This window comes from Culex pipiens, chromosome 2 (assembly GCF_016801865.2).
Source record: "Culex pipiens pallens isolate TS chromosome 2, TS_CPP_V2, whole genome shotgun sequence".
In the NCBI taxonomy this organism is placed as follows: domain Eukaryota; kingdom Metazoa; phylum Arthropoda; class Insecta; order Diptera; family Culicidae; genus Culex; species Culex pipiens.
In genome coordinates, this window is record NC_068938.1 from 3,992,858 (window position 1) to 4,013,658 (window position 20,801).

The 20,801-nt window shown below is 38.4% G+C and overlaps 1 protein-coding gene and 1 long non-coding RNA gene across 3 annotated transcripts in view; one reads left to right on the top strand and one right to left on the bottom strand.

Moving 5' to 3' along the window:
• The window catches only part of LOC128093143 (uncharacterized), a 279,040-nt gene that overhangs the window by 49,344 nt on the left and 208,895 nt on the right, over positions 1–20,801 (top strand). The window lies entirely within an intron of this gene.
• LOC120412484 (bone morphogenetic protein receptor type-1B-like) overlaps positions 13,932–20,801 on the bottom strand; it is a 260,560-nt gene continuing 253,690 nt past the window's right edge. For both annotated transcript variants that reach the window (XM_039572976.2, XM_039572977.2), the window contains exons 2-3: positions 16,282–16,469; positions 13,932–16,220 (exon numbers count right to left, since the gene is read on the bottom strand). In XM_039572976.2, the coding sequence (XP_039428910.1) occupies positions 14,925–16,220; positions 16,282–16,469 (1,484 nt within the window). In that variant the 3' untranslated portion in view covers positions 13,932–14,924. The remainder of the gene's footprint in view (positions 16,221–16,281; positions 16,470–20,801) is intronic.

Consider the following 20,801-nt stretch of genomic DNA (forward strand, 5'->3'; position numbering starts at 1 on the left):
GCAGACAATTACATAAAATTTGATGTATAGACATAAGGGGTTTGCTTATAAAAATCACGAGTTATCGCGATTTTACGAAAAAAAGTTTTGAAATAGTTGGTCGTCATCGATCATGGCCGTTCAAAGTCACACCACTCAGTACCTCAGTAGTGGTGGGTCTCGTGGCGCAGGGGTAGCGGCTTCGGCTGCCGATCCCGATGATGCTATGAGACGCGGGTTCGATTCCCGCCTTATCCACTGAGCTTCTATCGGATGGTGAAGTAAAACGTCGGTCCCGGTTTCTCCTGTCTCGTCAGAGGCGCTGGAGCAGAAATCCCACGTTAGAGGAAGGCCATGCCCCGGGGGGCGTAGTGCCAATAGTTTCGTTTTCGTTTTCACTCTCAGTACCTTTGTATTTTGCACCATAACTGAATTTAAAAACTTAAATACCAACATTATGGCCAAGTGTGATGAATAAATAAAAATAAACTATTGATATCTAATTAATAGAATTGGAAATTCACAAAAAAAAAGCCATTATTGCCTATTTTCTTGCTCAAGTCAACAATCATCTTTTCGACCTTAGTCTCACCTGAAAACCACCCAACACACCCACAACAACACACTCTTTTTTGGCATGAGACTCCATGTCGCGACGTGCTGCGTTCGCATCTTCGCTGGTGTGGATTAGATTGACAGCATCTCTTAGCTTCATCGAGAGGCTGAGAGGAGAAGGTTTTTTTTTTCTTGTCGAGAGTTTGCGGATTGGCATGTCATGGAAAACCGCTACAAACATCCCCAAAATGTGTGTGCGGTTAAGTCGTCGAACAGCTAAAATTCTCCAACAGCACACACTAAGCTTGGCTTAGCCGAGTTGAGCGTGTTTTTTGAAATTCTGAGAGAGGGAGTGCAAGTGCGAGAGAGAAAGTGATAATCCACTATAAAATAGGCGAGCGCGCGCGTGGAAAAGCGGCTTCCTGCTGGGGTTTGGAAAAGTGCCGGCGGCGTTGATCTGTTGAACTGTGGATTTGTTAGATCTACGATGAAAGAGTGAAGGAGTGTGGTGCCAAGATTTTCGGCCAAGATGCGAGCCCGGAGGCCAGCTCACGTTTCAAGGAATTTTGGCACTGAGGGAAAACTTGGAAGTTTTTGAAAATTACAAAAATACATAAGCAAAAAAAAAATTAAAAACACAAAAAGTTTAAAAATGCTAAAATATATATATTTTTTAAAACTTACAAATATGTTTTGATTCAATTTCTGCCTGTGCTCCCAACACCCGCTCGCTATTATTAATGAACGAGTTAATTTCTGCTCACCAGCCAAGCAGGCCATGAGCATGACCGATTCGGCAAAACCCAGACCACACAGGCATGGCTCACGGGGATTGTGATGTCAAAAAAACCCCCGCGCGTTCGAGAGACGAATTCGATGGAAATCGTGATCATGATCGTGATGATGGAGACGCCAGGTGTTTCAACGTCACCCTGGTCACTTCTCCCCTTCCAGCAGCGGTTTCTTTCGTCTCTAGATTTTTAATGAACTAAGAGCGGGGGTTCTTCAATGTTAATGACATGCGGTGAGTTTGTAAATAAATTTACCTAATTTATTGTTATTGGGGCCGATGAAGCGTGCAACATTTTGGCACTTTTTGGAAGGTGATCAAAAAGTTGTTGGATTGGGTTGAGGGTTGAGCATGGCAGGGACCTGGTTAAATTTTGTGTCTGTGGATAGTTGCAAATATTGATGGTGACATTTAGGACGTTGTAAAATTGTAGTAAAAAGTTTGGTCATCTTAGGTTTTTATTAACATTTATTAGAATTTTTGATGATCACGAGGGTAATCAGTACCATTTTATGAGGATGAACAGTTCCAAAGTTGAAATAAAGCAAATAAGACAAAAGTTTGGATATTTTCGCATCTTTTGATGCCAAAATAAAAATGTCAATGCGTACTTTTAAATGTCACTACAGTGGACTCTCTCTGCATCGATATTGAAGGGACCATTGGGAGCGGAAGGTATCAAATCATACAACGAAAAAATCAAAACATGCTTTTGAATGGACTGACAAATTAATTGACAGATGGAGCAGTAAATATATCGGGAAGATCGGCAACCAGAGAGTTGAAAAAATCAATGAAATGTATTTTTTGTTTTTTTTTTGGCAACTGAGAAATTTGACTGTATATAAAATATTCAATGAAATTGCTGAAAATTTAAACAAGTTCAATAATAATCCTTGAAAAATATAGTTTTGGAGCATCGAAGGTAATTTTATTCAACATACTTTTTCAATTCTTCAGCGAAATTCACACCGATTAATACGGCCAGGAAACAAATCAGAAGGAATGGGTTATACAGCCAACCTAACGAAGAGGGAAATATATAATAGTTTAAAAGAATAATATTATAAGATGAATAAAAACTATTTCACATCATATTCAAAATTTTAACCTCAAAAATATATTTTTTTGAATTATGTCCACTGTTCTGTTTTTGTGTAAATTATGATGTGTGATTTATCACTGCTTAATTGAATGGTCGAATAAAAGGAGACCTTGCACAGTGAACATACCTAAGCTAGGAAAATAGAGAAGATTGAGTAGTTCCCTCTGTAAAGAATTGGGTAAGGAAGGCTCATGATGTACTCTGCCGTTTTACGGCGATATCATGTATACGCAATTGAAGTGATTTTGCTGTAGACACGATTTTCTGTTTTTGTTCATTTTTTCAATTTAAAATGACTGTGGTACGCGCGGTTGGTGCTACCCCGCGCAGTACTAAACCATACTTGTTGTGGTGGCAGTTCTGAAGCCACTCTTTCTCTCACATTATTTATGTCTCTCTGTGGTCCCACTATTAAAATTAACCCTCTCAGCTCACTGCGATCGGTGGCGCGAAATGCACCGATGCGCCATGTATGTTCCATGTAGTTTAGAGTAATTATCGTAAGATCCCAAATAAAGTCCGTTGGAAGAAGATCGTTTCGTGTACGAGTAGAGGAATAAAGTTTGTGTTTTTTAACTCTACGCTCCGCGGTTTCAATTCGCTCCGGAACTAGCCAGAGTGATCCGGCCCCCATCCGGTTCTGTACACCCTCGTTGGAAATTTAATTTTTGTATTTGTTTTATTTCTTTGAAACTTTATAAGTGCATCTTCAAAGACAAAAAAAAACAATTTTCCATAACTTGATTTTATTGACGAACATTTTGGCAGTTATTCATACAAAATTGCTATCAAAATCTACAAAAATTGATTTCTCGAGAGTGGTTTTTGTTATCGTTGGTTAGGGTAATCCATTTTCCTACTAGTTTCACGGATCGTTCTGAACATTTGGTGGTCGATTTTGCATGCATGTGTGGAAATTTAATTCACTACAACTTTGTCGAACAAAACAAAGCTGTACAACTTGAACCAGAAAAAATTGCGTTTTAAAAAGTCATTTTTGCATGAAAATATTTTTTTTCGCCAGCTTCAGCCTCGGGTATCAATGGGATAATGTTAACCAAATTTGTTCAAAATTGGCAAGATTCATAAAATGCTTGATGAGCAGGGGGATTTTTTGTCACTAAAACTTGATTTGCAAAAAAACACATTTTTATTTTTTCTGATATGTGTCAGAGGATACAAATGCCAACTTTTCATAAATTTCCAGGTTGTACAAAAAATCATTGCCGAATAAATTTTTCAACATCATTTTTCGATGTAAAATAAAGTTTACAATCAAAAAGTACTTTAATGAAATTTTGATAAAATGCGTCGTTTTCAAGGTAAATCCATATGTAGGTGACTTTTTTTGAAAATAGTCACAGTTTTTCATTTTTGCCTTCCTCACCTTACTGAGGAAAGGCTATAAAATCACTCAAAAATTGAACTTCTCAATTAGATCTCCTAGACCCACCTTCACGTATACCTATCGACTCAGAATCAAATTCTGAGCAAATGTCAGTGTGTATGGTAAGATGTTGATCAAAAAATTGTCACTCGATTATCTCGAGACTGGCTGAACCGATTTTGTCTGTTTTGGCCTCATTCGATCCGTCTTGGGATCCCATAAGTCGCTATTAAAAATTATGCAGTTTAGTTAAGTACTTCAAAAGTTATGCTAAGAAAACGATTGTGACTAAAGTTCGGAAGGTTGTAAAAAGGGTGGTTTTTGTGAGAAAACCCATCGTGTTATACATTTTTAGCAAGGTATTTGAAAGACCTTTCCAACGCGTCCAAGACATTGAAGATCTGACAACCCTATCAAAAGTCACAAGCACTTAAGTGTTATTTATGCACTTTTTGGAGGCAGAATCTCAAATATTTTGATGAAAACCTTGTCCGGATCTTTCATGCGACCTATCGTTGGATAGGTGATCAAAAGACCTTTCCAACGAGCACGAATTGGATTGGAGATCTGACTACCCTATCATAAGTTGTAAGCACAAAAGTGCCCTGCAATATGAAGATCTGACTACCCAATCTGATGGTATGAATATTTAGTCAAGTTGATAGAATACTGAAAAGTCCGCCCTTTTGTGTCTATTTTGGATAGCACCCTCTTGTGAGGAAGGCACCAACCACCCTAGGGTGGATTAAGTAACGTTTTTTTTATTAGTTTGCCCACCTTTGAAAAAAATTTTTTTTTGAAAAGCTGGAAAATTTCTCTGTATTTTGCTTTTTTGAACTTTGTTGATACGACCCTTAGTTGCTGAGATAGTGCCATGCAAAGGTTTATAAACATGAAAGTTGATATTTTCCAAGTCTCACCCAAACAACCCACCATTTTCTAATGTCGAGATCCTAGCAACTAATGGTCCAATTTACAACAGCTGCCAAATTTGTATGGAAAATTATATGGACAAACTAATGATGCAAAATGGCTTCTTTGGGCATACCGATGGCACCAAAAAAGTTTCAGCCGGATTATAAAATAGCCGGATTATAAAGCCGGAAAATAAAATAAATCATTCAGAAAAAAAGCATTGCAATTTCTTTCAACCAAAAATTCCTTAAATTAAAATCTCGTAAACAACTTCTTTAGGTTCTAAATCTTTGCACTCGTTTTCTACCTTTCACCGCGTGAAAGAATCCATTCACAAAGCGCACTTTCTTGCCTGCTTTGCTGGAATTCCCATTTTTCAATGAAACTCTCTCGTGTGAGGTGTGCTGGGTTGGTTAGGTTGCTTCCGCGGTTTATCATTCAACGCCCAAACCTGTGCAAAAAGAAAAACGTTGGAATTCGCTAATGCACTCTTTTACCTAGCAAAAAAAAAGAAACGAGAGTACGCTTGCACAGCTACTAATGTACTCGCACTAGATGGGTAATTCTAGCTGTTTAAAAATTCTCGCCTTGGATGGAGTTTTGCATTTTTCTTGTTTTTTTCTCAAACTGCTCTGAATATTCTACAACACACTTTTCAGTTAGCCAGCGGCGCATCAACGGCTGTCTATCGTCTTTCAACTTTCGGGGAGGCCTCCCCCGACATAAATATAGACAGACTGTGTGAGTCCGTCAATTTTCACAACCTTGAGTTCCGTGTTGTGCATCAATGGTGAATTCAATAAGCGCAGTTCCTCGCCACTCGGAGAGTGTTTTTCTTCTTTTTTTCCTCGCAACCGACTAAGGCCATTCAAGTTTTCCACTTTGAATGAAAATTTGCATGCTTTCACTTTTCCAACCTCCTCCACCACTGGGTTCTCTACTAGTTGGGTTTATTTATGGCTTTTATGGATATTTGCTCTCTTCTTTTTTTCGAGACGAGCCAAAAACACACATACTCATATTTCCCCACTCTCACTCCGCTCCAGTCAGGCAAACTCACAGTTCAAAAATTCAATAATAATTTCCTTTTGCGCCATAACGATGGCCGCTTTTTTCCCTTCCTCCCCATTGGTTTTATTAGACACTTTCCGTCATATATTAAGTGTTTCGTGGCGAAATTCCATCCATCGCCGAACTGCGAGTGAGTCGAGCTGGGGCGCCACCATTTATCACAAAAAAACGGTTTCTGGTTCTGGACGATGTAAGAGATGTTCTTTTTTGTGATATTATTTTGAGTTCGTGCAATCATGGTTGCTCTTGAAACACTTTAGTGAAAAAAAAAAACTTTCCCGAACAGACGGTAATAACTAAATTCATGCCATTTCCAAATAACAGAAAGTGTTATGGAATATTCTTGCAAAATCCATTTTTGCTTAAGAGTTCAATAACAGTTTATGTTATCATAACAAAATTTTAAATCCAGAACAACTTGGGAATAACATTGTTTGTTATAGAAGAATACCTCCAACTGTTATTGGGATGATCGGATTAGTTGTTAAAATAACAAAAAATAATAACGAAGATTTGTTCGAAGAATAACTTAAAATGTATTTGTCTGTTATTTCAATAACAATCCAATAACAAAAAAATCATAACGGCGAATAACAAATCTTGTTAAAAATAACTTAAAATGTTATTGGCATAGTATTTTCAAATATCAAAAAATGTTATTCCCAAGTTATTACCATCTGCTCGGGTTAGCAATTTACTTAAATCAGACTAAAAAAGAATGTTGAACCACCTGCTTTAAACTTTTCACCTCCCAACCACATAACTTTTCCAAACATCCAAAAACCGCTCCCGAAAACTATGTTCAAGTAGCAGAGCAGCGTCACATTCCTCGGAAGGGTCAACCCGCATCCGGGCGTGACATTTCTCGCCCATCCAGAAGACCGCTTGATCCGAACTTCCTTCCTTTTCATTCCTGGCTTCTCTCACTCACTGCTCCTTTTCCTCCCAGCGCGGGCATGATTCGCGTGTCTGGCGTTTTCAAATCTTGATTTGACTGGAAAATTCAGTTTTCTCTGAGATATTTTGGGGATGGGGGAATTGGAGGAAATGGCAGCGGATAGAATTTTTGCACAAAACAAATAACAATAAATTTTGCTGATCTGAGGATCATTTGTTTTTTTTTCGTGTCAGATTCAAGAAATATTGTTTTTAAAAAAATAAGCAATTGCTTAAAGAGAAGGTATTTTGTAAAATTTGTAAAATTTGTAAAATTTGTAAAATTTGTCAAAAAAAATCAAATTATTCGCTCAACAGCATTGCCTTGGCGTTCTCGATTGCGAGATTCCTACTCGAAAATAGGTGTTCGAAGGTTTGATTGTTTGATTGCAAACCTCTTTTTACACCTAAGCTTCCATCTACCCCGGGATTCGAACCGACGACCTCTGGATTGTTAGTCCAACTGCCTATCAGCGACTCCACCGAGGCAGGACCCAGGGAGACGACTCCTACACCTGGACTGAGCTATCGACCTAACCTCTAGGTTAGACCGGGACCAACATTTACTTCCCCATCTGACGGAAGGCGTGATCAGACAAATCTCGTCTCAAAATTTGCCACCGGGACCGTCTGGGATCTCAACCCAGGCCGACTGGGTGAGAGGCAATCACGCTTACCCCTACACCACGGTCCCGGCTGTGTAAAATTTGTAAAATTTGTAAAATTTGTAAAATTTGTAAAATTTGTAAAATTTGTAAAATTTGTAAAATTTGTAAAATTTGTAAAATTTGTAAAATTTGTAAAATTTGTAAAATTTGTAAAATTTGTAAAATTTGTAAAATTTGTAAAATTTGTAAAATTTGTAAAATTTGTAAAATTTGTAAAATTTGTAAAATTTGTAAAATTTGTAAAATTTGTAAAATTTGTAAAATTTGTAAAATTTGTAAAATTTGTAAAATTTGTAAAATTTGTAAAATTTGTAAAATTTGTAAAATTTGTAAAATTTGTAAAATTTGTAAAATTTGTAAAATTTGTAAAATTTGTGAAATTTGTAAAATTTGTAAAATTTGTAAAATTTGTAAAATTTGTAAAATTTGTAAAATTTGTAAAATTTGTAAAATTTGTAAAATTTGTAAAATTTGTAAAATTTGTAAAATTTGTAAAATTTGTAAAATTTGTAAAATTTGTAAAATTTGTAAAATTTGTAAAATTTGTAAAATTTGTAAAATTTGTAAAATTTGTAAAATTTGTAAAATTTGTAAAATTTGTAAAATTTGTAAAATTTGTAAAATTTGTAAAATTTGTAAAATTTGTAAAATTTGTAAAATTTGTAAAATTTGTAAAATTTGTAAAATTTGTAAAGTTTGTAAAATTTGTAAAATTTGTAAAATTTGTAAAATTTGTAAAATTTGTAAAATTTGTAAAATTTGTAAAATTTGTAAAATTTGTAAAATTTGTAAAATTTGTAAAATTTGTAAAATTTGTAAAATTTGTAAAATTTGTAAAATTTGTAAAATTTGTAAAATTTGTAAAATTTGTAAAATTTGTAAAATTTGTAAAATTTGTAAAATTTGTAAAATTTGTAAAATTTGTAAAATTTGTAAAATTTGTAAAATTTGTAAAATTTGTAAAATTTGTAAAATTTGTAAAATTTGTAAAATTTGTAAAATTTGTAAAATTTGTAAAATTTGTAAAATTTGTAAAATTTGTAAAATTTGTAAAATTTGTAAAGTTTGTAAAGTTTGTAAAATTTGTAAAGTTTGTAAAATTTGTAAAATTTGTAAAATTTGTAAAATTTGTAAAATTTGTAAAATTTGTAAAATTTGTAAAATTTGTAAAATTTGTAAAATTTGTAAAATTTGTAAAATTTGTAAAATTTGTAAAATTTGTAAAATTTGTAAAATTTGTAAAATTTGTAAAATTTGTAAAGTTTGTAAAGTTTGTAAAATTTGTAAAGTTTGTAAAATTTGTAAAATTTGTAAAATTTGTAAAATTTGTAAAATTTGTAAAATTTGTAAAATTTGTAAAATTTGTAAAATTTGTAAAATTTGTAAAATTTGTAAAATTTGTAAAATTTGTAAAATTTGTAAAATTTGTAAAATTTGTAACATTTGAAAATTTAGACAATTTGGACAATTTAGACAATTTAGACAATTGAAACAATTTAGACAATTTAGACAATTTAGACAATTTAGACAATTTAGACAATTTAGACAATTTAAACAATTTAGACAATTTAGACAATTTAGACAATTTAGACAGTTTAGACAGTTTAGACAATTTAGACAATTTAGACAATTTAGACAATTTAGACAATTTTGATAATTTTGACAATTTTGACAATTTAGACAATTTTGTCAATTTTGACAATTTAGACAATTTAGACAATTTTGATAATTTTGACAATTTTGACAATTTTGACAATTTTGACAATTTTGACAATTTTGACAATTTTGACAATTTTGACAATTTTGAAAATTTTGACAATTTTGACAATTTTGACAATTTTGACAATTTTGACAATTTTGACAATTTTGACAATTTTGACAATTTTGACAATTTTGACAATTTTGACAATTTTGACAATTTTGACAATTTTGACAATTTTGACAATTTTGACAATTTTGACAATTTTGACAATTTTGACAATTTTGACAATTTTGACAATTTTGACAATTTTGACAATTTTGACAATTTTGACAATTTTGACAATTTTGACAATTTTGACAATTTTGACAATTTTGACAATTTTGACAATTTTGAAAATTTTGACAATTTTGACAATTTTGACAATTTTGACAATTTTGACAATTTTGACAATTTTGACAATCAGGACAATTTTGACAATTTTGACAATTTTGAAAATTTTGACAATTTTGACAATTTTGAAAATTTTGACAATTTTGACAATTTTGACAATTTTGACAATTTTGACAATTTTGACAATTTTGACAATTTTGACAATTTTGACAATTTTGACAATTTTGACAATTTTGACAATTTTGACAATTTTGACAATTTTGACAATTTTGACAATTTCGACCATTTTGACAATTTTGACAGTTTTGACAATTTTGACAATTTATAAATCTTAAACACACTATCGAACGGTTCGCCAGTGTCGGCATTTTCAGAGACACACTTTTTGGGGAAGCGCCGGGGCCGGTCGTCGAGAGTGAATAAAAGGAAACGATTCGCTTCAGGTAGCGAAAGATTGATTTTTGTCACGCCTGTTAACCTATTGTGAATGGCAGCTTGGGAGGGCTGATTTAAAGGATTCATGCGTGGGAGGCTGTGAACAACACTTCTTTTTAAGGAGAAATACTGAAGTTTGCTAACTGAATTTGTTCTTTTTTTTCTAATTTTATTCGATTTCATACATGCATCGACTAAATTTTACGACCGACGTCAAGTCATTAAACACAACGTTTTCACGGATTTATAAGTTTATTCACTTTGGTACTGGCACTTTCAAGCCTAGACTTCGAAATGGAGTGATTATGGGGGATTCAACGATCAAGACGATGACGGTGATAGAGAGTGAATTGGTGAAACACACTCTAAGAATTTTCTACCATTGCATCTTCTCTCTAGACGATGTGGCTACTTGCGGTGATGGATGCAAAAGATAATTGCCGAGATTGGACGATGAACTCGTGAATCATTTAGACGAAAAACTGACAGTTGAATAAATTAAAAGTTAATTTTGAAAATTAAACAGTACAAAATTTTAGCACTACATTGTATAAGCTTTTGCGTCCTTGTCACACACACAGACACTCCATTTCAGCTCATTATCATGTGACGAACTTGAGTTGACAGCCGTCCCTTCCTTTTCTCCAAGGGGCGCGACACCCCCTCGTCGAATGACGATCACGCGAAGGTGAGAGCAAATTACTCAAGAATTTGTCAGACCACGCACCACTCCACCACCTCTCAGCATGTCATCAGCTGAAAAGTGACGTACTTTTCGAGGGGAGATTTTTTCGCCATCGGCAGTAATTTGTGAAACAATGTTCAAACACGATAGGAAATCAATATATATTTCTTAAACCAAAATATAATTATTTTTCATCAAAATTTTTGCTTTACAAAAAGCCCTTGAAGTATGCAATAATGTATGCTCCTTTCAAATAAAAGCTTCAAAATTAAATTTCCCTCCGTGTACTCTGCGTACACACCGTTTGTGTTATTGTCCACCGTTCCGGCGTTATAGTCAGTTGCATTTTTTGGGGAGTTCGCACGAGGATCCGTTGTTGGAAAAATATGGAGCTAAAATAACCACCGATTTTTTTTTAAATCTCCTTCTCAGCCATCAGTCACATTCGACGTGCTATTTTTGTTTTGAATTGTTTTGCGCTAAATACTCTCTATGCGTCGGTATATTTAGGTTAAAAATATTTTTGAGAGTGTCTTTTTCCCAACCGTTTTTGTAACTTGCCCGCAAAGTTGTGGTGACTTACTTTTTTGGAGGAGGAATTTTTAGCACTATTTAGCGAAAATATGTGGCCAGATAAACATTCGCCCAACAAACCACAAAGGAGTTGTTTATCTTTCATTTATGAATATTTTGGAAGATAACATCGTTGGAGGCGGCTCACTTCAAACGGTTTGATGGGGGCGAGAGTTGTGTTAATGAAGATGCAAGTCTATAATTAGCAAGTTGGCACCACCACACACCCATCGGACTCTTCGGTCTAGACTGGACTGGACTTGACTTGATACCTCTAATAATAAACACTGATAATGATACAAACGACTTTAAATACAACTCTGGTTGGCTTTGAGTATGATGAAGATAAACATAGAAATAGAGAAAAAACAAGATTTTTCAGTACATGAAAATATTATCCATGGAGAAACCTAAACCTTGACCCCCCAAATATGGCACATGCTTGGTTTTTTAACAATTTCCTTTTTTTTGTTCTGAAAAGATGGGATATTGTTATTGGGTTAAACATTAATACAAATCGTAAATTCATTTAAAAACGTGTCTTTCAAGCATCACGCGTCTCCATAAGCGTTACTTGCAAAAACGCGAAAAAGTTTATCTCAATGACTTTGTTTTAACTTTATTTTAAAATAAAAAACAACTGTGTAAAAAATTACGTTTGTAGCAAGATTTACACCTTTATACATGTGGTATTAAAGTTTTGTTCAAAATGTGCAATTCACAGAAAAAAAAAGTTGAAATCCTCCACTGCATGCACAATTCACTCTTTGCCTCATGTTGATTACAGAAGATGGCAGCACTGGATCATCAAGCGTTACTTCTTGCGTTACCTTTTTTAGCTGGTACACAAACCTTATTCAAAGTGTAGTAAGCTGCAGACAGGGTGTAGAAACACAGAGTAAAAATTAAATTTGTTGAAATTATTTAAATAAATTGATAGAATAAAAAAATATGGAGAAAAATTATGTGCTATAATTAATTGAAAGATTAAAGTACACTAAAACCCCGGTATACGCTCGGGCGTTACGCTTTTTATTTCGTCCATTTCTCTGGACGACGACGCAACAATTTTGCATTGTTTAAAAGCAATTTATACGTCAAACTTTTAACAACTTTGTTAAAGTCTCAGTCGCAAATAGAAGAATCGTTTATTTATTGCCAAACAGTTTGCAATCTATGCTGTCATCAATATATTTAAAAAAAATGTTAACTCAGTTTTTTCACATTTTCAATAGCAAATAGTTCAAAATTCAATAAAGATTTCCAAACAAAACTGGAGGCCCTAATCCTGTACTAAATGGGCTAACATTTTCACGGAAGCTTCTGGGGGCATAGCAGAACAAAATTCCGTCTGATGCGCTGTAAAATATTGTTTTATTTTGTTGCTATATAGCAATTCCATTTGAAAAGAGCCTTGCCCGAAAAAATTTCTCCGATCGGGCTCAACATTTTTCTGGGGGTTCCTTGGCCAAAATAATTAGACCCGTATTTTTTTTGTTTGGCCATTAGGGTGACCTACGTCGTGCTAGGGTGGTTCGAAAAACGCAATTTTCGAAATTTTTCGCAAAAACCACATTTTAATAAAAATCTTATCTCCGCGTCACCATCTGATTTTAGCTGTCTTAGATGCAAAAGAAAGGTGATTAGTTTGACTGTTTGAGAAAAATAGTAAGAAGTTTTAAAATTCAGCTTAACATTTGAAAAAGTCCTATGAAAACTTAAAATGGCGTTTTGACCGTGTCTGGACCAAAGAGCCAATTTCTGAAAATATGTTTTTCGGATTCCTCGGAAAATTTCACATACCTACCATATCAAAAAATGGCGATGTCGAACCGTACGTTTCCGAGATATGATTTTTCGAAAATTAAAATTGAGTTTAGTTAATTTCCGGCCAATAAATCATATGGATATTTCGGATTTCCTGCCAATTAATAAAACTGTAAATTTTGGGTTTAAATTCAATGGAATCATCGCAAAAACTTCACAGATACACAAAAATTTACAAGGAATTTTAAAGGAAATTCACTAAAATATAGTTCTGTCATTTGGAGCGTATTCAGAGAGCAAACATCTATCATACCTTGACAAAACTAAAGCTGTTCAATCCAACGACTTATAACTCTAGATTAAATATTTCACGAAATTGATTACAATTATTTTAAATAAAGTCTTATGTACGTCAATCTCGAGATTGCAATTTTGGACAATTTCTCAATAAAAATAATCAAGATTTTGAAACAAAGGGGGTAAAATCCTACTATCATAGATTTGTATTTCAATGATTAGCACATAGCAGAAAGCAGTTTAATTTATTTTTTTTATCATTTATTTTTTTACTTTTCATGCATTTCTTCTCGGCAACAACATGTACAAATTGTGAGATTTTTTTAAAAAATAAATTGTTCGAAGAAAACGGTGGTACATAGACCTATAAAAACCTGATTGGAGTGATAGAAAGGACAATTTTCAATTTTTTTTTATAAATTGAAGGGTGAAGCAAAACTGCTTTACTGCTGGTGTTTTATTTAATAAGTATATTTTAATAATTAAATAATTCAAAATAGACAAAATGGGGAATTTCTCAATATTTAATTCGTAGCAAAACGATAAATTTTTTCCAAATTATTTTTTTTATTATTAACATACGTTATGTAATACATTAACACATCATATCTCACTGCATCTCTTATTTTTTTGTTTCATATCCATACGCGGCAAACGCAAACTTTTTTTTTATTCCTGCGCTCACACAATCTAAAACTCTATCATCAAAAATATTCTTTTACATTTTTTTTCTCTGCACGATCAAAAGATGCGTGCGTGCACTTATCCTGTTTTATCTTTTATTTTCTTCTCGCTCTCTATATAACGCATTTGTTTGTTTTTACTCTCTCATTTCAGGCCACGAAATCGTCATTTTATTTACAACATAATAAAATAAACTAGATAAAAACACGTTCCACACTAATCCTAAGCTGGGGGGACATTTACACATATTTTTATTTTTTGTTGTAAAAGAAGAAATCTTGCTTATCCTACCACAAGCTGCACAGGGGATTAGGGTGGGGTTTTTAAAAACGGGGGATGTTTGCTGAACTCTCACTTTCAAGGGGGCGTTTCCTAACCAGGGGGAAACCTTGACCGAAAGTGAGCCTTCCTATTTGTAATAATTATCTCCCTTGTAAAATAAGGGATTAGTGTCTGCTATTGCTGCTCTTTTTTTCTAATGTTGTAAAAAAGAGTGTATAATTTACTTTTTTTTTGCGGTGAAAAGGCGCTCGCGTAAGGTCACTTGCACAGTGAAAAACAGTAAGGCCAATGTGTAAAATTTGTAGACGGAAAAGAAGCACGTTTGCGTTTTGGTGAAATCCTTACCTCGTTTACAACTATATGGCATTTTTCGCTTCACAATCGATTTAAAGCTAGTAACAACTAGATAGAATAGGGTAAAAGGGCTGGGAGTGGGGGAGAGATTGCTATTTACAGAAATTTTGTGGAAGGGGAAAGAGGGTTTCGCTATACAGATTTTCACTACCTAACCAGTTTTTAGGGGGGTTCACAATTTAAGTCCATATTATGGCATCTCAGTGATTTCTGTCGCGCTGCTTTCGCGACAGAGATAAACGTCGTGGGGAAATCGGGGCTCGCTATCAACTAGTGCTAGAACTTAAGCTTAAAGAAGGGGAAGTGGTGGGGGACAGTAGAGAATAAATAAGACGTCAAACTTACGCGCTTACACTATCTTAATCGAGGAATCGGTCTCGAGCTTGACGAGCGTCTTCTTGACCCGGAGGGCCGTTAGCCGGACGGCCGGATTCGGGTGCCAGCACTCTTGCATCATCTTGGATAATACTACGAGAATTTCCTCGTCCTGCCATCGTTGTGGGATGGGCGGTCGAACGCCCTTTACGCACACGACGGCGTACATGTCCTCGAAGCTGGGATCGGACGGAACGACGTCTTGGTATGGCAGGGCGTAGTCCTCACAAGTCGTGTTCTTGGTTCCGCGAATTGTACTGATGCAGCGGCGGGCCATTTCCCAGAAGACGAGACCCAGCGAGTACATGTCGGCTTGCTTGAAGCCCTCGAAGATCTTCGTGTCCAGCGTTTCGTTGAGGGCTTCTGGGGCCATGTAGCGACGCGTTCCGACGCGAGTGTTTGGTGCAATCTGGATCTCATCCGACTCGCTAGAGTACTTGACGGCGAGGCCAAAGTCGGCGATCGCGCACTGACCGTTCCGCTTGACCAGGATGTTCTTGCTTTTGATGTCACGATGGGAGATCGCGGGTTTTCCGGGCGTTCCGAAGATCTCTGTGTGCAGGTGGGCCAAACCGGAAGACAGTGACAGTGCCAAGGTCTTCAACATGTGCGGATTCAGTACCCGCTTCTGCAGATAGTCGTACAAGCTTCCCAACTCGTGGTAGTCAGTGATTAGTAACATCTGCGTCCACGTGCCCGTTCCCTTAATGTCCGCCGCGATAAACCCAAGAATATTCTCATGCCTCATCAGCACCGTCTGGTAGATCTCCGTCTCACGGAACCAGGAAGCCTCCTCAGTAGTCAAGAACGTCTTCACCGCCACCTTTTCATCCCTCCACTTGGCCAGCCAAACCTCCCCATATCGACCCTTTCCAACCTGGTGCACCATCTGGATCTGCTTCGCGATCGTCCTCTGAACCAACAACGGTAGTCCCGACCCCGACCCACTGCTCTGCTCCACCAAATCCGCCAACGGAGACAGGTTAGGATTGCACACCGAATCGATCAAACACTGCGGCTTCCTCTTCTCGCGCTTCTTGTACGTCACATAGATCGCGATCGCCACCACCACAAACGCCACCGAACACACTATCACCGAAGCCATCAACGCCAGCGTGTGCATGCTCGGTTCCGTCACGTTCACCGTCGGCGGTGGCGTCGTCGTCTTGGGCACGTACTCTGGCAGCAGGTCCTTGTTGCAGAAATCTTCGTTCTCACAGCACACGATTGATTTGCCGTGAATTTGCGGGGATTGAACGCCAACTTTGCACTAAAAAAAAAGAAAAAAAATCAGTCAAATTGCCTTTAAAATTTTTGAATGAGAATCTCACCTGAAGCAGTCCACCATTTTGCTCCGGCGGCATACAGCCGTGGCTCCACTCGGGCACCTTCAGGCCGGTTTCCTCGTCCAGCACTTCCTCGACGGCGGCGAAGCACGACCCGCCGGGTCGCGTCTCACAGGTTCCATTTTGCAAATTTCCCGGGCAGTGTCCCTCGCAGTAGCACTGCAGCGTGCGGGCTGAAATTTGAGAAAAAAAGAAATTTGGAATTAAAAAAACTTGTCGATAAAAATAAAAATGGGTAAACGCGATTGAGAGTGTACAGCGGAGACGCAAACCGTCACGTGGCGTTACGCTTTTTGGTGCGTTACGAAATTTTGCTTGTGCGGGAGAGTGAGAGAGAACGACGTTGTTTTGACAGCTGCGCAACGGGAAGCAAGTCGAAACTTTCGCAGAACTATTGTTTTGATTTGAGCTGAGATTTTTCAAGATTTCTTGTTTTAAACCTTAAATTTAGTAGAAATTGAGTATGAAAGTGAAATCAGTACTAGTAAATTCGTGAGAAGGAAAGCAAACTGGTGGAATGGAACGACTCTTAGCATGAAAACACGGTCACGAATCGGAACATGGAATGTACTGAAAAAACAGAAGGTCAACTTGGGGGTCCCCAAACGACCCTTTGCCACAATCAACGCCAACAAAGTTCGTGAAAAATGACCACGCATCCCTTTTGCAACCTTAAACCGATTAGCACTCCCCCTGATGATGACAAATGCGTGGCCCCGCGCAACTTCGATAACGAACTTGACCATCAATCAACGATAGTCTTCGGGGTCCCGATTAGGGACGTGATCACCCGAGCGGGGTTGCAAAACCGCGAAACGGTAGCGCAGTTGATGAATTGCGCCGTTTCGGCGCTATCAATGGTCGTAAATCACATCCCTGCGGGACCTCGCAACTTGCCGATTGTAATTTTAAGGGATTAACCTGCAAAAATCGGAGAAATCGACGCAGCGCAATAAAATGTCTCACTTTATTGCGAAAAGTCATTAGGCTTGGCACTTGGCACTCGCGTCTGGGACGCGCTAAACGAAAAGGTGTTAAAAGCTGGTTAAGGCAAAACATTTTAATTATAATTGGGGTGTCGATCGACCACGTGATTCGGTGGGGTGCCGAAAATCTTCCACAAAAAAGACACGTCGCGGACGCGTCTCCTTATGAATAATTCATGTGGAACAAACGATATCCGGTGTGCGGCGAACGGAGCTCGCGAAAGCGGATGTGAGCTTCTCCAAAAACTACCGAGAAATACGCGGTGTGACGACCATATGTGGACGAGATGAGTCGCTGCCGCGAGTTGGAGATAAGTTCAAGCGAACCGGTTCATGCGCGGAGGTGGGCGTATTCTCGCGGAACCTTTACGACGCGTTCGGAACCAATCAATCATGGTAGATTGGAGCCCTGGACAAGACTTCTGGTGCCAAAAGCTGTCCAAGTTGGCGTCAGCTCAATCTTCCTGGTCAGAAAGTGGAGTCCTGGACCTCGTCAAGGGTTAATCGAACCTCGTATCGCCGCAGCGCCAATCAATCAAGCCAGCAGTTTCGACAGTGCGCGCAGTTCTACACAGCCAAATCTTGAAGTTTTTGGCGATTACGTTTGATGAACGCGTCCCGCTGCGACGATGGCTAATTAGATTCGCACGAGGGAACCCACTGCCGTCGCTGGTAACCTCAATATCAGCGCGGGCTTGCCGTATACAGCGGAATCGTTATCGGAACTCCTTGAACACCATGGAAGAAGGGAGTGTAGCGCTGATATCGCTTATCGCGCACTAGGTGAACGCGACAAGAAGGTGAGACGCGATTAGGTCTCGAGTGGATAGTTTGTGCAAGTTTGTAACACTTTCTACCCAAAAGGGAGGGGAGTTTGACCATCTTTTTCGCTAGATTACCGCGTTCAAAGGTCGCTACGTCGACGACTTCTTCCGAGTAGCAATCCCGAAAAATCGTTATCGCTCTTCGAGCTTCAGCTTGTATCGGTGCGAGAGTCGCCTTTCACCCATACAGGCTAGGCGACCTTTGTAAACACACCTCGTACCTTTCACGAGTTCTAAGCCTGGAGCAGCGAGTAAACAGTAAACAAATAATATTTACACGTCGCTCCGCTCTCTCCTCTCTCTTCACCTAGTCCCGCGCGACCTGTAGAATTCAACAGTCGTTGAGCGCAAACAGAACGCTGAATGAAGCGCGAGAGGAGTCGTTCCCGCAGCGTAGATAACCGAATAAGTGGTTTGTTGAAAGTGGAGAAAAAAGTTGTTCAAACAGCGCTGAACACTTCCCGGTTCTCGCGGTGGAACTGTCAAACGCAGTGGGGTGATTTGAACTCAAAAACACGCTAGGATCCTTCGGTTACAATTTTGAACTCGATCAATATCGGAGATGATCAAGTCACGATCAATTTCTGAGTCGTAGGGACTTCGATCAGCTATCTTTCGGAGCTCTGAGGACATCGATTTTTCCCATAAATTTAGTCTTAAAGGAACTTTGTAGACAACCATAGCTGGTAAAGCCTACAAAGTACTTGCCCGTCAAATGTACGGACGCGATCGATGTCCTGACTGTTCCAAAACATGTCAGGGAACCTCGATCGCCCAACGCCCACGCGCTGAACCATCCCACATTGTTTACATTCTGTTGATCTTCGCGCAACATTGTCGCGTCGTCATTTTCCACATGACCAAAGTGATGTTTGTTTTGCGGATTGCCCCCTCAAGAAACGCGCGCGCGCGCCTGTCAAAGCGATGACGAAGAGCGAGTTTCCTTCTATTAATAAGCTGACTTGCGGGATCCGCGTAGGCCTCTTTCGTCACTCACGTGGCCCCTTTTTTCGAAAGGAAGGTGTGCTGCGTGGGCGCGCCGATCGTCACCGGGGGTTGACAAATTGAGTTGCCGCTCGTCGTCGTTGAAAAGAAGTCCGTCCACTTCTTCGCCGCCGCGAGCAAATTTAGATCAAAGATCAAACCAAGCTGTTTGACGTCTCGAACCCATTTCGTACGTCACTTCCTGGACCTGGTCGCCCATCATCCATCAAGAACGAGTTTCAGAGATCGTAAACCGCGCGCGACAAATGACTTGCGGACTCATCAGTCTCCGCCCCGAAGGGGTGACAGAACCGGTAAAAATAGAAATCCTGTTTCCGTCGTCGTCGTTGGCGTGGACTTGGGACCAGCTGCTGGGCGATCTTCTGCTTGAAGATCGCGATCGCGCGAAATTTTAGTGAATGAAGTTCGCGCGCGATAGTTGGGCGTAGCGAGAGCCCCGCAGGGGAGCCCTCGTACGGCTTGGAACTCAAGTCACGGTGATTTGCATTTGGGAGGAGGTCGTCGCGAAAGTGGGACTTGATCGCGTTTGAGAGGAGGTGATCGCGGTTTTTCTGAATGGTTTTTGAAGTTGATGTGAATCTGGATTGATCTCGCAGATATAATCACTTATGGGTTGATCATTCAGATCATCAAGATCATCACATTAGCGCAGAAGGAATGACTCAGAATTGTTTCATATTGCTCCAGTTAATTAAGTTTGGCACACTGAAGTTCATGAAAACATTTTTTTTTCTAGATCTGATTCCGATCTTGGTTGGTTTTCCAAATCTTCATGATCATAACCAGATCAACCTGCTGACTGTAAATCGCTCCCAAATGCCGCATTTTTGTCCAGTTTGGTGCACTGAAGTTCCCTAAATTTTCTCCTGCTCTAACAATCCCCCGATAACTCATAACGATCGCGATTGCCGCTTGGTTAACAAGACAGATCTTCAAGATCATTACAGTAACTCTTAGAGGACGACTTAAATCGATCCCAAATTGTTTCTGCTGGTTCAGTGTACTACACTGAAGCTCATGGAACTAAAATTGTCATTCCAAGTCTCGCTTAGATCTCGGTTGATCCTCCAGATCTTCAAGATCACCACTCCAGATCGCCATGGAGGACGCAAATCGCTCCCAAGCGACTCCAATTTGTCCAGCTTGGTGCACTGAAGTCCGCTGAAGCTCCCGTCACCACAAGATCCCATAACGACCGCGCGGTTGACTAACGATCGCGTGTCGCGTGGCACTCAACCCCCACGCAGATTTTGGACCATAAGTAGGTTACTACGGCCACGATGACAACGCTAAGCCGATCAGCCGCTGTGACCGAAAATCAATTAAGCAGTTTTACATATTAACTTTTTGGGCGGGTGGTGGGATATCCAAGTCGATCGTCACAGCGTTGTTTCATTAATAATATTACAATAAATTACGCGAAGATTATGACCAATAAAATATGATAAGTGGAGTTGCCGTTTCGTTCGGTTTTGTCTCAGCGTCGAGTATTGTTCCACGAGGGGTCTCGTAACCAGTTTGAGACGGCGATCGCCAACACATGGTCGGGCCTCGATCGCGCTGAAATCACCTTCTACCGAGAGTAGAAGCATAATTTAACTGCTATATATGGGGAAATGTAAATTGGTTAAGGCCTTAGTGGCAGCTGCTGCCGAGACTAGCCAAGAATGGGGGAGTACCCGTCAGACTT